General features: G+C 47.4%; 1 protein-coding gene across 2 annotated transcripts in view; it reads left to right on the forward strand.

Annotated features, from left to right (window-relative positions):
• Window positions 1–15,224, forward strand: part of LOC142898385 (activin receptor type-2A-like) — a 112,352-nt gene that overhangs the window by 75,896 nt on the left and 21,232 nt on the right. The window contains exon 2 of one of the 2 annotated variants that reach the window (XM_076041336.1): window positions 7,414–8,451. In XM_076041336.1, the coding sequence (XP_075897451.1) occupies window positions 8,397–8,451 (55 nt within the window). In that variant the 5' untranslated portion in view covers window positions 7,414–8,396. Of the gene's footprint in view, window positions 1–7,376; window positions 8,452–15,224 lie in introns of those variants that run through there. The other variant, XM_076041328.1, reaches the window with a different exon arrangement.

Genomic DNA, 15,224 nt, shown 5'->3' on the forward strand with positions numbered 1-15,224 from the left:
AGTTAGTTCTTTTTGCAGGTTACGAGCTACCCCTTTTTTCTTTTCTTCTGCCTCCCTAAACGTCGGCAAACAAGTCGACTATAAAAGTTGCACACACACACACACGCACACATACACACACGCACACACACACACACACACACACACACACAGACTCTGGGCCTGCCATTGCATAAGAGTGGCGTCAGGCCGGCAGCTATGTGCTCGCCAGCCTGGTCATGCTGAGGCCTATTAAATTTGGAGCTGTCAGCGCCGCCACAGCGCCTCCTGTCTCAGTGGAGGGGGGGAGGGGGGGGGGACTCTGCTGTCAGCTGCTGCCCGTCGATTGAAACGGCGACTCTGCCGTGTAACCCGAGCTACGCTAAGCTAACTCACAGCACCACCGCCGCTCAAAGACTTTGTTGTGTAGAATCCATGTTCCATCCATGTGCGGGTGTTGGGTTGACCTCTGTGACCTCTGAGCTGCTTCCTGTTCCTGTCAGGGCTCAATCTTGGCTCCACCTCCTCCTCCTGCTCCTTCTTCCTCTTATTGGTCCGGTCAGACTGAGGCTGAGCGGCGGATCCACTTCAGAGCTTCTCCCAGAATACACCTGTGACCCTGTGCCTGACTGTGCTGGTGCTGACGGTGTTCCAGCAGGAGCAGCTCCACTGTGGAGGATGTTGGAGAGGAGCCCCGGAGGAAACGTTACTCAACCATCTCTCATTTCTATCTTTGGCGGCCGGCTGCACATTTTACGTTTCAGTATTAAAAGGCTGAAAAAAAGGAAAAAAGAAAAAAACAACAGCGACTAAAGAATCAGAGCCATGTGATGTGATGTCCAAGAAGATTCTTTTTCAGTTTGCTGGCAGGAAGTGGAGAAGATAAATGATGGAATCCATCCAAGAAGCCATTCCAGCACCTCCCTGCTCCATCTCCCTGCTCCACCTCTAGCAGCACCTCCAGCACCTCCCTGCTCCACCTCCAGCAGCACCTCCTACACGTCCAGCACTGCTAGCAGCACTTCCAGAACCTTCTGCACCTCCAGCAGCACCTCCTGCACCTTCAGCACCTCCTACACGTCCAGCACTGCTAGCAGCACTTCCAGAACCTTCTGCACCTCCAGCAGCACCTCCTGCACCTTCAGCACCTCCTACACGTCCAGCACTGCTAGCAGCACTTCCAGAACCTTCTGAACCTCCAGCGGCACCTCCAGCACTTCCCTGCTTCACCTCCAGCACCTCTAGCACCTCCTCCATCAACACCTCCCTGCTCCATCTCCCGAATCCACCTCCAGCAGCACCTCCAGCACCGCCTGCACCTTCAGCAGCACCTCCTGCACCTCCCTGCACCACTTTCATCAGCACCTCCCTGCTCCTTCAGTAGCTCCTCTAGCAGCACATCCTACACCTTCAGCCGCCCCTCCAGCACTTCCGGTAGCACCTCCAGCAGCACCTTAATCAGAACCTCCAGCACCTCCAGCGGCTGTTACTATCCACCTTCATGTCAACACTTGAGGATACAACAAACAGTCCAGAGGGCTTTCAAAAAGCAGTTTTTTTTGTGTGTGTCAGGATGAGCAGATGACATTACGATGGCTGTTAGCTTCAAGCTAGCCCATAGCTAGCCTGAAGCTAGCCCGGAGACAACCGTCTTTGCTCTCTCTCTTTGTGTCCAACCTGAACCCTTAAATCACTCTCAACCTCAGACGTGGAAGCGTCCGCTCCACTCAACCCCAAAGACAGATGGATGCTGGTGGATGATGTTTCCTCGGAGGGAGGGAATGATTTAGGAGTCGGAGGAGCTTCCTGTGTGTGTGTGTGTGTGTGTGTGTGTGTGTGTGTGTGTGTGCGTGTGTGCGTGTGTGCGTGTGTGCGTGCGTGCACATCGACTGGGCAAAGTGCTCCATTAGTTGCATGTTGAAACATGACGTCTCGCCACAGCTTGCTGTTTCTATTGCTTTCAGCGAGGCAGCTGCCGGTGGGCGAAGAAGCAGGCCAGCGGACACGCAGGGCACCTGTCACCTGAAAGTTGACGGACAAAAGTGGCGGTGACCACGTGCAGCCCTCCAGGTATCAACACCCTATTCAGCAAGTTATTCTTCATGTTTTGGGGCTCGAAATTATGGCACGATGTAAAACAATTTACTTCAGTGCCCTAGATGGCCTCTAGAGACACACCCTCCCACCCTCTCCAGGTGCTTTGTGCCCCTGAACGTGGCAGCCAGGAGGCCTGTGGACATCACAAAGCGCCCGCCATGTCACACCCTCTGTCCTTGCTGTAATCCAGTTCTTAGCTCGTTTTTAGCTTAGCCGGGTGTTAGCGGGAGACCGACCACATCCTGGCAGAGGAGAAACCAAACAGTGATATCACCGTGCCACTCACCTCCCGGAGAGTGAGGGAGGGAAGGAAGGAGTGAAGGAGGGATGCTAAACTGCTAGCCACTGGTGCTAAACAAGCTAATTGAATCGCCTGCCAAAATGAGAGCTCTGGATTCATGAAAGTGTGGATGAGGAACAGCTGGGGGCCACCCCTCACCTCCTTGGGCCCCGTACCCTGGATCTTCACTAACCACCCCAACGCCCCCAAACCACCCCCCACCCCCAACCCTGGGTCGATTACAACATTTTTCAGTGTGTCGTTCCGCATGTATTTACATCCTTTGTTGCTCAGCAGTGCACTTTGCAGCAACCTGCTTTTTGTTAAAAGCACTTCGTCGATAAATTTGACTCCCTCACCCAGCCCCCTCCCACCCTCCTCCCCCCGACACTCAATACTGAGTCCATTAGGCTGCTGAGCCAAGGGGCCGCCGCTGGGAGCGCCTGGGGCCACCAGGGCCTTCCAGTAAAGGTATATCTGCTGCGGCGCTCTCATTAGGCCCGCATCATCATACGTAACTCTGGCACGTGTAATTCCATTAGAGGGGATTTGGCATCTGATAGTTGACTAATGGGATTAGCCGAGAGGCAAATCTCCGTCCTGCCACCAGGACACTGGAGGTCTTCCCCACTCTGCTCCACTCGGCTCAGCAGAGACTCTGTGCCGCAGGACAAAATATTCCTTATTTACTGTCACACACATACACACACTCTGTGCAATGTGATATGCAACACCGGGATTGTTTAGATTAGATTAGATTCAACTTTATTATCATTGCACATGTCACAAGTACAGAGCAACGAAATGCAGTTAGCATCCAAGCAGAGTGCTAAGCAGTGAATTAAATCCAAATGTACAGTAACACTTACATATAATACATTGTGTATGTATCTATCTATATATATATGTATATATATATATATATATATATATATATATATATATATATATATATATATATATATATGTGTGTGTGTGTGTGTGTGTGTGTGTGTGTGTGTATACATATATATATACACATAGTGCAAATGAATAATTGAAGCGCAGGTATGAAATAATAAAAAATTAAAAGGTATGTGCGGAATATAACAGGTTGAAAATATACAGAGGAGATTTATCTTAATTTAGTAATATAGATGTTGCTGTCCTTGTTGCTGCTGTTGCTGCTGCTGCTGCTGTTGAGGGAGAGATGATGCAAGTTGCTTTTTACTGTACCAAGATTCAAGATTCAAAAACTTTATTAGTCACATGCTCAAGTTGGATGTGCAGTGAAATATAACAGTGGCCGATGCTGACCAGAGATGGTGCAAAAAGCAGCAAAACAACATTCACAAGAAAGAAAGAAAGAAAGAAAGAAAGAGCGGCAGGAACAATCTAACACAACACTATACACAACTCATTTTTTTATGTACAGTAATACAAAAGAAACACCTTTTAACAAAGGGACTTATTTTTTTTCAAAAAAAAGTATGGAGTGTGTAAACGATCTAAAGTGTGACTAAAATGCCGAAAAGTATGTACGGTGTTTAAGTGTGTAGGTGTGTCAGCATATTGAGTGTATTAGAGGGGCAGCGTGTGTGTTTGTGTCAGGGGGGGCATGATGAAGTCATTGTTCATACATTCAACTCTCGGCTAGTAAGACAAGCTAACATTGCTAGCTAGCACAGTTGTGTATTTGTGCAGATCAAAACAGCAGTTTCAAATCTGCCCTGCTATAATCTGCATCCATTTGGAAAACAATAATAATAATAATAATAATAATAATAATAATAATAATAAATACATAAATAAATAAATCTTCCTGGAATGTGTTTCTCTCTCTCTCTCTCTCTCTCTCTCTCTCTCTCTCTTTCTCTAGTAGCTGTCAGGCGGGCCGGCCAGTCGCCACACAAAGACGAGCACCTTGAGTCAGAAATGCGGCCGGTTGTCGTGGCAACGGCTCGTGTTTTTGTCCTAGCTGAGAAAAAAGTGAAAAAATAGACCCACAAACAATTGATGACAATGAGGGGGAAAAAAATCTGGCCAGCTACAAATATTTATGTGCGGAGGTAATGAAACAGAACGTGTTGGGAAAGCATCAGATTTGACAAACTTAAAAAACATTTTGCTCTGTGACAAAAAAAGAGAAGGGAAAAGTGCTTCATGGATACTTTTCTTTTCTGCTGCTCATCATTCTTACCTGAATGTTGTCCTATCAACTCTTTTTTGTGATTTTTCCAGTTGTCCCACTGCATCGTGCAGTCGCAGCCAGAGTTGGAGTATGGGGAGGAGGGGCAGGGAAGGAGGCAAGGGGCTTAAATTCCTGTAATCAAATTACTCCTTTAATTGTGACATGTGACACAGGAAACTGAAGAATTTAAGTGTAATCTCATTAAAGGGCGATCTGCCAAGAAGCAACCTGCTGCTGCTGCTGTTACTGTTACTGTTGCTGTTACTGCTGCTGCTGCTCGGGCTAACAATCACACGCAACTCTCTGGCGTTTTGCGTGCGTGAACAATCGGGAACGCTGTTTTCCTGGGAAAAAAAGAAGTGGTGGGTGTGTGTTTTTCTCAAACAGCCACAAATTCATTTGGATGAACAGTGGAGTGCTGTTGCCGGCAGGGGGGTGGAGGAGGTATTTGCATGCAAGGAGCCCCACCACTCCCACCACCTCCACCCCCACTCCCCTCCGCTCCCCCTCTGCGTAACAGCACCCCCACTCCCCACCCCCCGGGATGGAGACGAATATATAGAACAGGTGACTCAGCTTGCAGAGAAATCCAGCAGCGACCTTTGACCTCCTAATCGCTGAGCAGCGCTTATGGTTTGGAGATCTGTTCCAGGCTATTAGAGAGATTAGTGTCACGCAGATTTGGGACGGGGCCAAGCCTATATCTGGCCTCCGCGGTATTCTCTGCGTTTATGACCCGGCTCCCGACACATGTTGAAACGGGATACACGGAGGGAGGCAGGGCGGAGAGGGGGGCACGGGGGTAGGAGGGCGCTATAGTGGCTGCAGCCTGTATGGAGCTGCGATGTGTGTTGCCTGACATGAGCCACACTGACAGGCTCCATGTAATGTCTGTATTTATTTATTTATTTATTTTTCAATGGGTTTTATGGATTAACACTGAAGGATCGTTTGATCTGCCGTGTACCCCCCCCCCCCCCACACACACACACACACACACACACACACACACACACACACCCCACCCGAGTGTGTGTGTGTGTGTGTGTGTGTGTGTGTGTGTGTTACTGTATGCTTCTAAGCAGCAAATGAAAACAGGCTCCGGGACAGGAGAAAACACGCAGTTTGTGGCAGTCTGGAGCTCCTGTGGATTTGGATGTGTGTTTTATTTGACATATCACTATTATTGTTTGTCGAATCGATGGCCCATTTACTTCTCCAGCGGCACGCGTCAGGGAGGAAAACGAGCGCCCTCGCTGAAGCGAAAACAATCCTTCAGCTGGTAAAGCTACTTCTTTAAGCTGCTTGAGTTGGCCGAACGCGTACAGGAAATGCGTTCCTCTCGTTAAAACGACGAAGACACCAGACAAGAAGGTGCGTTATTACAACATTATTTTATTCTAAATTTCAAATGTAAAAGCACAACACCTGAAAAAATTGTTTCAAAAAACACTTAATTTAAACTAGGTGGGGTGAACGTTTCATTTAATATGCAATCAGGTAAACAAATAATCACTGTATAGAGCACTTCTCTCAGTTTCCAATGCTTCCTTAAAACAACAGTATCATTTAATATGATATTAATTTCAGGGCTGGGCCATGCATTTTACGTCTCAGCCTTCAGTGAGGTTGTCCTTGGTCCTTCCTGGATTAATACACCAGACCAGATCAGATAAAGCACTGCTATGTGAGCTTGAACAAGTTTGTCAAATAAAATGCTTATTTTTGGCGTTTCATATATGACACCAACAAGACAATAACAAAACAAACTGTGAATTGAAAATGAAAGTAACCTGATCATTTGTGCTTGTTTTTGAGACTATGCAAAAGCAATACAATTGAGCAATAAGGCAACCATGTTATTAATTGGAGATGATTCAGTAGTTTAGCTTCTCCTTCCTCCACCATTGGATCTTCGGGGTTAGTTAAGACAGACCGGCGCTCGTGAGTTCCCATCCAATCACACTTCAGCATAAGGCAATAAGGCCAGTTAGCCAGCCTCGGCATCACACACTCCAGATTTGACTGGCTATCACAAACTGACGGTGGTGCATTCATTTACAACAGACAGGAGGAGCCTGCGATGTTGATTCTTGAAGGCCTCGGATGGATTTTACAAAACCTGATATCCCAGCACGCTGAAATATGATTGGATTAAAAACTCTATCATGATATACAACAACGGAAGCAGCAGAGCCAAGTGGATATTATTGCATGAAGAAAACAGACTATAGGGAATAACTTTATTATCATGTTTACGGGGAAAGCAAAAACTTCCTGAGTACGTTTAGGCCAGCACAGAATTGATTTATTGCCATACACCCACACACACACACACACACACACACACACACACACACATTGTAACGCTACGAAACGCTGTGGTTGTTTCGGTTATATTATATATCAGATTTAACTTTATATTGCGCTGGTCACAAGTACAGAGCAACGTATATATGTGTGTGTGTGTGTGTGTGTGTGTGTGTGTGTGTGTGTGTGTGTGTGTGTGTGTGTGTGTTGCTATAAAGTGCAGGTATAAAAAAATAATTTAAAAAATGAACAATATACATTGCCATAGATATGTACAGAATATAATAGGTTGCAAATATACAGAAGACCTTGATGTCACCCACCACTGATTGAATTGGTGTATGTAATAATAATGTAATGATAATTCATATTAATAATTGATTTTAATTCATAAAATTTTATAATTTTAAGTATCCAAAGATTGTGAACGTTGTGTTGTTCCCGGGCCTGTATTGTGAAAGGCCATGACCGGAAAATGCTCCCCGTCTTGTCCTCTGCCGGCTTGACTCGAAGCATCACCGTGACGCCATCTTGAAATCGTCCCGAGCAGAAGAGGCAGCAGCAGCAACGGAGGGAGGGAGAAGAGAGACGGGCTTGGACTATTCGACAACCGCGCTCGCACGGCGGATTAACGGCGGCAAAAACACGTCGCTGCCGTCACGCGAACGGTTTTCCTTGCCCCCTCACGACGTCGTTTTTTCGGCGGGACGAAAAGGCGGCGGAGCGAGCCTCGTCGGCCGGCGGTTCCCCCGGACGGAGCTCCTCGCTAACTGTCGTGGCCGGCCAGCGCCGCGACCGAGCTCGATTTGTCGGCCGCTGTTTTCAAGAAAAGCTTCCATACGGATTAAAACGGGACAAATCCCCCGTTATACAAACTAAATTAAACAAAAAGAAGCCACAAATTCGTCGAAGTCGTGGAGCTGCAGCGGCGGTGCCCGAGCGGGGACTAGTTTGATTTTTCTCCGCGGAGTGCGCTCGAGTTGGCCGCTCGATGGATGTTAGCCCTACCCGGCCGTGACTCGGATCTACGCTCCGCTGGTGCGAAAACAACAGGTCGGAGCTCCACCACCGGTTCAGGTGAACTGCCTCTGCCCTCCGCCATGCTCCACACCCGGCAGGTAAACAGCCACAAGCCTGGCGCGGACGCCAACGAGTCCTCGCTGTTTGCGTGCGTGTGAAGGGCTGGAAATAACAGCGAGCTCCCCGGCTCCGTCTCCAGCTCCAGCTCCTCCTGCTGCAGGCGGAGCGGCCACTCCGGCTCTACCTGCCACACATTCCGAATTCCGGCTCCATTTTCCCCCTTCTTCTTCTTCTTCTCCTGTTTGGACGCTTTAAAAAAAAATGACCTTCTTGGAGAGACGGAGAGGTTCTCTGGAGCCGCGAGACATTTAACCTGGCTGAAACACTCAATCACGCGCACTTTGAGACTTTTGTTGTGTTATTTATTTAATTTAATTTTTTTTTTAATTTTTATTTTATTTTATTTTTTAATTTTCTCGCCTTGGTGGATTTGATTTGGAATCACTCTTCATAGCACCGGCTTTCGGATTCGGATGGAAAATGGGAGACGCCACCAAACTGGCCTTCGCCGTTTTCCTCATCTCCTGCTCTTCAGGTGGGTGTGGGTGGAGGTCGGTGTGTGCTCTTCAGGTGTGTGTGTGTGTGTGTGTGTGTGTGTGTGTGTGTGTGTTTTTGTCCGTGCGTGCGTGTTTTTTGTCAGCTGTGATGGATGTGTGTGTGCCTTCGACTGTGCGGAGAGCTGTTTGCAGACATTGCACGGTGTGCGCGTGCGTGCGTGTGAGGATGCAGGTTTTGGGGATGTGCTACTGCCTCTTTAAGGGGTCCTTAAAAGACCTCCAGAGTGCATTTTAGTACAAATCTGACATTTTAGCTGTATTTGGTGGTGAGGAGGAGGAGGCCTCCTGTAATCTACTGAATGTCCATCTTTGCATCTTTTGGCCATTTACTGACATCAGTGATCTCTAGATTCAGATCCGGAACTAAAGAGTTCGATGTGTTTTGTTTTTAAAATCATATTTTGAAGACAGCTATGTCCTACATGATATTGATGATTTTCAGCCAGTGTGCAATGCTTTGTGGTGGTGGGTGCAGAGTGAAGGAGTGAGTTGGCTGAATGGAGGAAAGGTTTTCACTGTGCGTGCAGACGGAGACGGACTGTGAAGTTTTTAGCCTCAGTTATTAGTTATTAGCCACTCAAACATTTCACAAGTTGAGAAATGTAAAATTGTCTCAGTGTTTTTTTTATTTCAGATATGCAAATTTGACAGTGCTTCCTAACTGTTATTAAGCAGTTCCTTAACATAAAATAATGAAGAAAGTAAAATTATTAAAACAGAAAAGAAAACGTGACTTATTTTAAAAGGAGTGAAAATAATGTGTGTGTGTGTGTGTGTGTGTGTGTGTGTGTGTGTGTGTGTGTGTGTGTGTGTGTGTGTGTGTGTGTGTGTGTGTGTGTGTGTGTGTGGATATCTGATATCTGTACCTATATGCACAACAAGACCATCTACCTACTTAGAATGTTTTTAATGTTTTCTTCTGCTGCAAACTGGGACCAGTAGCTCTCGGAAGTTCGACGATGTGGTGCAGGGCAGTACATTTGTTTTAAATCCCCACGCTGAAATCTCTGCATCACACCTGACCACGTGTGCATGCGGGTCACATGACCCCCTAGCGGTAGGTGTGCCAGGTGGGCAGCAGCAGACACTCCCCAGGGTTCCACGGCTCAAATCAGGGACAAAAACTTTGCAAACTTCGCTCTGTTTTAGGCTGAAAAGCTTCTGTTGTTGTTGTTGTTGTTGTTGTTGTTGTTGTCTCGTGCGCAGCTGCACCTCCAACCAAAAAGCACCAGTGAACTGTTCGTTCAGATTTATTGGGGTTTTTTTGGTTTCATTTGGCAGCGGTTTTTGAAAGTTAAGATATTAGCTTCTAAGCTAACAAGCAGACTGAGACATCACAAACCAAACGTATTGGCTCTGTGTTTTTCCTGTTTTTCTGAGTTGTCTTGAACGTAACTTTTATTATCGATGCAACGATGAAACGTTTGTTTCCATAGAGTATGCATTGTAAACCGTAATCTCCGTCGTGCAGGCAATGCCACTGCGCAACCCATTCACAAACACTGCGCACTGGCTCCGTAGAGTAGCGGGCTATGAATCACTCGTTCTTTTCAGCTTTATTTATTTAATTCCTTTGTAATAGCCATCCATCCTGCACTTAATTGATTGTTGTCTAAAAATATTGTCAAGTAAAAGATTTCAATACTATTGGAATATTATTTTCAATTTTCAATATTGGTAACAAAGCAGTTCACACTATGGGAACCTTATACTTTTTACAAAGGATAATTATATATGGATTTATGACTATACTGATTGAACATTGTACCTGTCAATTGGTTTAGGATCATTTTTTATTTACTTTTTTTTAATGAACTAGCCTATCAGCAGCAAAGTTGAATAAAATATGTATTTCTTAATCATTACAATAGTCGGTGACTAGTCGACTATTAAAATAGTCGTTAGTTGCAGCCCTACCTCGTGTACATTATTGTGCTTTTCTTTGCTGTTTCGGAGAAGGAATGAATGGAAGCGGTCGCCCCCTTTTTTGCCTCCCTGCAGCCTGCAGCCACTCTCCAGTGGGAGGAATGTTGTGAAGTGGAAAAATGAAGGCGGGGCTGCAGCTTTAATCCAGGTGCTGCTTGATGATGATGATGATGATGATGATGGTGATTCCAGCAAGTCGCTGGCGACAGTCTGAATTGGGTGAATGAACGGTTGCTACTGCAGGGCGCAGTAATTATCCTTTATGCTGCTGGATGATGAAAGCTCTGATCAGTGCGCTGAGAGAGGAGACCAGGTGGGAGTAAAGAGGAGGGGGAGGAGTCTCTGAGGGCTATCCACGTCTGTTTATGATGGAATGACTGGCTGGGAAAAATTGCCAGAGCACATACTTTAAATACAACTACTACTGCTACTACTACTACATCACTGCACTGAAGCTGATTTTCATCTCCTTGACTTTTAAACATATTTTTACACAATTTTGTGTGACTGATGTTTTGCATTTCCAAGAACTGACCAGGACTACAACTCATTGAGTTACTAACTGACCAGCCAGGCACTGGACCCAAGTCAAAGTTCCTTTGCGTTCCTCTTTGGGGTGTGTGTGTGTGTGTGTGTGTGTGTGTGTGTGTGTGTGTGTGTGTGTGTGTGTGTGTGTGTGTGTGTGTGTGTGTGTGTGTGTGTGTGTGTCCAGCCAGCTGATGTGGGAGCTGCTCCTGAGCAGTGTCCTGCAGCCCCGCAGTGTTTTGACCCAGACTGGGCGCTTTGAATGAAACATGTCAGGCAGCAGCAGCCACTTTAGCCACCATGCATCTCATCAGTTTGGAGTTTTAACTTATTGGCTTGATTTCCTGTGACTCCTGCTGCGTGCAACAAGAAAAGGTGCAACATTGAAGCCACATGATTTGACAGCTGTAAGTCGTCACTTTGGGGTGACGATGTGCAGGGTCACATGACCTGGCCCGACTAGGGCCCTGTTTGCACTTGGTCATTTCATGCGTTTTTTGCTGATCACATTACGAAAAACGCATGAAATGACCAAGTGCAAACAGTCCAAATCCGTTTTGACATCCGATCACCAAAACCACCTCGGGAGGTGGTTTTGGTGATAATACATAAAAACGCATTCGTCACGGACGACAGAATGCGAGCTCAGTCCACTTTAACGACCGCCTACTCCACTCACCTCTCCCGTGTACGTACTTGGTCGGCGCCCCAACTCCCGGCGTCATCATTATAAAGTTACAAACAAGAAGCCAAAACAAATCATTTTTGTTTGACTCTTTTATTAGCATGCTAATAAATTTCACTCCAGATTAGTGTATTTTGTCAGCGGAGCAGCGGTCGCAGTTTCCCACATATGAGATTAAATGTGCGACGTTGCATCCGAAAATTTGCCAGCCACTGTTGATCCGAAAATAAAGTCGTCACCACTCTGTCCCAACAGTCGTTACTCCTCGTTCCGATCCATACGAGCTGCAGTAGAATTAAAACCGGTGACTTGATATAGTCCGCAATCAGGAAGTTGATTCTTATTCGCTGTCATGTAAAACTCGCCGTGGTTTTGCGCTTTACTGCCGCCAGTCGTTAAAAACGGAAATGACGCATGTTGCATTTGCATAGGTTCGGCCGGGGGAGGGGGCGGGGGGGTGATGCGATCACAAATGGCACGCTCGAGACGCATGTTAATGCTAAGTGCGAACAGATGCTTCGAGATCCGTTCTCGTGATCCAATCCCCCAAAACAGTTACAAGTGACCAAGTGAAAACAGGGCCTTAGTCATGTGACCCTCCCTCTCCAGTGAAGTCAAGCCCTCCGCTCATGTCTCTCCTCCCCGCCCCCCCCCTTCCTCCAGCCAGCCAGGCAGGCAGGCAGGCAGACCTTCTGAGCACTGCAGCAGTTTCACACAGACATTGATCCTCCTGCGCAGCCGTGTAGGGTTACATCCACGTGGCCGGATGAAGCGGCGGCTGTGTCTTCTTATTCTTTATTTATTTCTTCATTCATTCATCCGTTTGAAGTGAAGAACAGCAAACAATCCCGGCAGCTTCTCTGCCAATGCGATGATTCTTTGGCTGGCCGGAGGTTGTGGAGGTCAGTCAATGCCACCGCTTTGACCTCTGACCCCCACCCCACTCCCATCTCCCCTGCCAGGTCACTCCCTGGGTGTGTGTGTTGTGATGTCGTCCTCTCCTCTGTGGGTCGGTGCTGCTGTGGGGATGACGAGAGGCAGCTTTTCAGCTGTCAGACTGTGACTCTCTAAACATCAGCTGAGGAATCTGAGCTATCCCAGACTCACCGGCGGTGTAACCAAGTGTCCTCACTGTTCAACACCCCTCTCACCACACCTCTCCACCACCCACCCAAAAAACCAAGTAATCTTTACTCTGAGCGCCTCGCTCCATTATCCCCCCCCCAACTTGGTGATCACAACACCACCAGTTGCAGCGCCGCTTTCACTTGATGTCACTTGCATGAGGTTTTTCATTATTTGTTTTAATGCCCTGTGGGAGCCTTGACCTGAATACAGAGGAGAGGTGGAGTGGGCGGGGGCTGCGAATCTGCATCTGGCCGCCCCGCTGCGGCTCTCTGGGTGTTTCCCGTTGGTCCGCAGGGGGGAGGGGCGGAGCTACCTGTTTCCTGCTGCATCCCGCTTCTTCCTCCTCGGCTCCTTCCCTCCAGTGTTGCCCCCTCCCCTGCGTTATGCATGAGGCTGAAGGGCAGCGGTGCACCTGGCACAGCTGGGTGTAGCCCCGGACCCCCTCGTTTTGGCGTCTGGTCTATTGTGTGCGTGAGCCACGATAAAGCCAGAAGACAATGAAAGATTTTTGAGCGCTGATGGAATGGAACACCTTTGCATCAGGACGTGATCTGCGCCGCGACTGGCGCAATATTATGACCTAGCGCACGTAGCGCTCAGCGTCATCCCGTGCGGCAGGTAAAAGATGCAATGTCGTCCCTTTTCCACTGCAAGTCGATCGGAGCCGATCGGAGCCGAGCCGATCGGAGCCACTTTCAACCCTTGACGGGTTGTTTGACGCGTTTCGGCTCGGTGAGTCTTCCCCACTGCCACCAAATGCCAATTCGTAGCCGGACTACATTATGTTTTTTGGCCGGTGGGAAAGGGGCTTTGGTGAGCCAGAGGTCACAAAGGTCACAGCCTCCTCTGGATTCTCGGATTGAAAGCGTGTTTGTTTTGTGTGGAAGTTTTCCTGACTGGATTTCATGAGTCAGGCCCGCCACAACCACCCATGGTCATGTGACCTGACGTGTGGAAATGTCAACAGAGCGGCGAGGCTGAACTTTGGAAAAAGTGGCAGCGTGGCTATATAATCTGAGCCTGACCATTTCTCAACACACACACACACACACACACACACACACACATGCTGTCTAAACTTTCACTAATTAGGGCTCATCGTCTCTGCTACTCGGAGGGATTTTCCTCCCTGCTGACCTGTTCCGACCTGCTGCTGCTGCTCCAGGTGATTTCCACACAGTGACAAGACTCTCTCTCGCTCTCTCTCTCGCCCACTGACAAGAGGCCGTAAATCACGGCAGACAAGTCACAGCAGAGGCGTCATAATGTTGGCATGTGTTTGTCGGCTGCGGAAGTTAAAATAACACACTGCCGTATTGTTGCTGCTACCTCCAGCTCAATAGAGTTTGGAGTTACCAAGAGCCCCAGCGGGGGCGAAGGGAATGGGAGGAGGAGTGAGTGAGTGGGCGGGTCGGCCCGTTCCAAAGGTCGCCTGTGTGACAGGTGATCTGGCAGCAATGCAGGCCGGCCGGATTCCTGAGAGTTGAAGCCTGAACTCCCCGAAGAACTGCTGCTGCTGCTGCTGCTGCTGCTGCTGCTGCTGCTGCTGCTGCTGCTGCTGCTGCTGCGCTTTGGTCTGATCCGCTGTTGTGATTGGACCAATCAGTGTGTCAAGAGGGAATAGGGGGCGGGTTTTGGCCGTGGTTTAGCCCAGGGGGTGAGCTGCTGGTGGGGCCACAATGGGTTGTAAAATGTGACAGAGGGCCTGGAGCAGTGGAGGATGGATGATGGATGATGGATGGAGTGTTGTGGTGAGCCACCTCATTGAAGGAAAAAAATCTATCATGGAATATGTAGAAAAGATGTTACTTTTGTAAAACATAACATTTAATATAGGTACAGTTATTATGCATGAATGTTTATGGCCAGTACGTGCAAGAATGTAGGTATATTTATATTTATTGTGTGTGAATGTTTGTGGACTTGTGAATGTTTGTGGACTGTTTATGTCAATTGTTTTCTGTCAGTTGTATTGTATTGTTGTTGCTAAGTCTGGCGTATTTACAATGAGTACTCATTTACTCAGTGTTCATCAATATGCACTGTCCCGTCCAAATTAACTTATGAATAAATAAATAAATGTCAGTTGAAAATAGAGAGGTAATGGTATGAAAATTTCACATCATAGTTATTGTGACCAAAATTATCACGATAAACATTATTATCACGGTATTGTTGAAATGTTCTCAAAATGCACACACTGAAATCATTTAACAAAGTTTTATTTTGAAAACACAAATAAAAGAACAACAAAAACCTCTATCTAAATCCCTAGGTGCAAATGAACCAAACGCTCCAGCAAAATCAGCGTCCTTGAAGCCCCATGGTGTTTAGCGGTTTATTAAAATGACTCTAAAACACTGAAAAAATGGATGAAATACAGCTGTTATAGGGCCGTAGTTTGCCCATGCCTGGCTTGGCCTCCTCCGCTAGCACTAGCTTGTGAACAGTGACAAAGGCCCCGCCCTCTGGCCAGAGGTCAGAGGT

The sequence above is a fragment of the Nelusetta ayraudi genome, unplaced genomic scaffold (genome assembly GCF_046127955.1).
Source record: "Nelusetta ayraudi isolate G7.1 ecotype Tasmania unplaced genomic scaffold, CSIRO-AGI_Nayr_v1 ptg000004l, whole genome shotgun sequence".
Classification (NCBI taxonomy): domain Eukaryota; kingdom Metazoa; phylum Chordata; class Actinopteri; order Tetraodontiformes; family Monacanthidae; genus Nelusetta; species Nelusetta ayraudi.